The sequence below is a fragment of the Lathyrus oleraceus genome, chromosome 3 (genome assembly GCF_024323335.1).
Source record: "Lathyrus oleraceus cultivar Zhongwan6 chromosome 3, CAAS_Psat_ZW6_1.0, whole genome shotgun sequence".
NCBI lineage: Eukaryota > Viridiplantae > Streptophyta > Magnoliopsida > Fabales > Fabaceae > Lathyrus > Lathyrus oleraceus.
Genome location: NC_066581.1, coordinates 2,241,703 through 2,244,438, shown reverse-complemented (window position 1 = coordinate 2,244,438; position 2,736 = coordinate 2,241,703). Strand labels below are relative to the sequence as shown.

At 44.3% G+C, this 2,736-nt stretch overlaps 1 protein-coding gene across 1 annotated transcript; it reads left to right on the top strand.

Annotated features, from left to right (window-relative positions):
* The first annotated feature begins 428 nt into the window (after positions 1–428).
* On the top strand, positions 429–2,032 carry LOC127128792 (uncharacterized). The gene is made up of 2 exons (XM_051058164.1): positions 429–1,449; positions 1,494–2,032. The coding sequence occupies exons 1-2, from the start codon at positions 429–431 to the stop codon at positions 2,030–2,032; spliced, it is 1,560 nt and encodes a 519-aa protein (XP_050914121.1).
* Positions 2,033–2,736: the final 704 nt, after the last annotated feature.

The window sequence follows — 2,736 nt, the reverse complement described above, 5'->3', positions numbered from 1 at the left end:
TGCCAAACCGGAAACGGTGGACGTATTATTACTATTCGACCTGAGAGTCTGTGATATCAATGTCTCTACCCTTTAACCTCCGCATGTGAGTTGGGTGGGTTGTTTACAGGTGTGCAGGAACCCTTGACCTCATCATACCCTGATATCTGATACCTGGTACCTGATCCTCATGGTTCTATTTCCTGGATCCGAACTTCTGGCATTGGTTTTGTTTGTGGATCTGAACCGTTAAACCTGCATACCCGAACTGCCGACTTTTGAGGACTTCTTCACAGAGAACAGCCTGTGGTTCAGTATATATGGCCGGAACCGGTCACATGTCCTTTGCATTGCATAACATCATCTGCATATTTGCATCCAACATCTCATGCTTATTCATTTGCAGGGTATTCCCTTTCTCGGTTTGGTTTGGATGACCCGTGCTTATTATGGAGGCTACCAGGAAGAGTAATGTGACCTATCATTTCTTCGATACTAAGATCGGCCCGTTGCGTCGGATAAAAGCTTTGATTACTCCTGACCATGTGGGTTTATTCCGGGATACTTATGGCAACATCTTGCCTATGGTTGAAGACTTGGATGCTTCTCAGAGGAGTCTGATACATACTTGCTTGCAGTTTTATGATCCTCAGTTGCGTTGCTTCACTTTTCAGGATTTCCAGTTGGCTCCTTTATTGGAAGAGTATGCTATGATCTTGGGTGTTCCTCTACAGCATTGTGTCCCTTTCAACTCCGACATACCTCCTCCAGAGCATAAGGATATTGCTAAGGCTCTTCATCTGGAAGTGTTTGTTGTGAAGGAAAATCACTCTTCTAAGGGAGGTCTATCTGGTTTCCATCTGGATTTTGTGGTAGACAAGGCCGAAGAGTGTGCTGCTCAAGGCAGTTGGGACGTTGTGTGTGCTCTGTTAGCGTTAGGTGTCTATGGTATTATGCTATTCGTCGATGAGCCGAAGTTCGTGAGTATGAGTGCTATTCATATCTTTCTGCTAAAGAACCCGGTTCCCACCCTTCTTGATGATTTCTATTTTTCGGTGCACAATAAGAATGAGAAGAGACGCGGGAGATTGGTCAGATGTTGCGCTCCATTGTTCCATAAGTGGCTCGTGGGGCACTTGCCAAATGACGATGCTTTTCTGAATCCGCATCAAGCCAGGAATTGGGGTAGAAGGTTGGTTGTCTTGACTGCTAAAGACATTAGATGGTGTAATCAGAATACCAAGGGTGGCGATTTTGTGGTTAGCTGTGGGAAATACCCTAATGTACCATTGTTGGGTATGAAGGGTTGTATCAACTATAACCCGATTCTTTTGAGAAGACAATTAGGGTATGCCTTAACTCACGCTCCTAAGGATCAAGATCTGGTGGAATATTTCTACTTCCTAGTGCAAGATAATCTAGAATTGGTTAAGCAAGCTGCTGGAGCTTGGAGGAATATTCAGACTAAAGGTGCCACTGTCTATGGAAAATGTAACAACATCTCTTCTTCCCAGATGACAGTTGGTTGCGAGAAAGAGCTCGGATTACTCTTCTACCTTTCTCTATGGGAGAACCATCTGATCCGGTTATTATTGAGTTTGTCAGCATGGTTGAGTACAACAGTTTGAAGCAAGAAAAGGGAAAAGTCGATAAGTTGAATGCGAAGCTAAGTGAAGGCCTCAAGAAAACTTTGTGCGCTAAAAAAGAAGCTGAGATAGAAGTTCAAAGATTGAATGAGCTTAAAAGACAAAGCAATGAGAGGATTGCTGAAGATGCTGATTATATCCGTAAAGTCCGTTCAGGTGAGGATATACTAAAGAAAGCTTGCAAGGCTGCTAAGGAGGAGTTAGGAAGAGCTGAATATAGGCTCGTTGAGCGCCAGCAAAGGTGGGAAGAATTGTCTGATCGCCAGAGACAGGTTGAGATAGAAATCAGAGCAGAAAATGAGCGGTTGAAGAGTAGGGAGAACGAGCAGCATGAAGCACTTCGATTGGATGAACAAGAGATCGTCGAACTAAAGATTCAAGCAGGGGTCAAGAGACCAAAAGAATAAGACAAGTACAGGAAATTGGAAGAAGCGGTCAAAACGAGGAATTTGTTGATTCAAGGCCTTACAGAACACCCTAATGACCCGGTTACAGAGGCGCTTCTTAAGGAAGTTCGAGAAGACTCGTTTGGGCTAGATGTTTGATTCCTTTTGTTTTTGTAGAGTTCACCATCAGGCTTGTTGATGGGTTCTCATTTCTTTGTTCGTCGCTCTCCGCACATCTTGTATTTTGACTATGACACCTTTCGGACGTTTCATTCTCTTTGATTATTTCGTTTATGACCGAATCTTCTTATCACCTCTCCTCGATATTCTTATTTGCACGTTGGATTGCAGTTGTACACGTTGTTCTGGAAGGTCAAACCGGAATTGAGAAGGGGGGTGCCGTAAAATTGAATAAGCAGTGCATCGCATACCATGCATATTAACCCTTGTCTGTTTTGCAGGTGTCACCGCAGTGTCTAATATTTGTTCCCTGTTTCAGGCATTATTGGTCCCAAGCGAGTCCAAAAGTACCCGACAAAGGAAAATCGTCCGCAACTAGCGATGGACCAGGTACAGAAAGAGCTGGCTGATATGCGTGAAAGGATGGATCAGTTCATGACATTGATGACTGGTATGGCAGAAGGCCAGGAAAAGGTGAGGGAATTGGTTGAGCAACCGAGGCCCGATCCAGAGGTGGAGAAACCGAATGCTAAGGGAAACCCTGG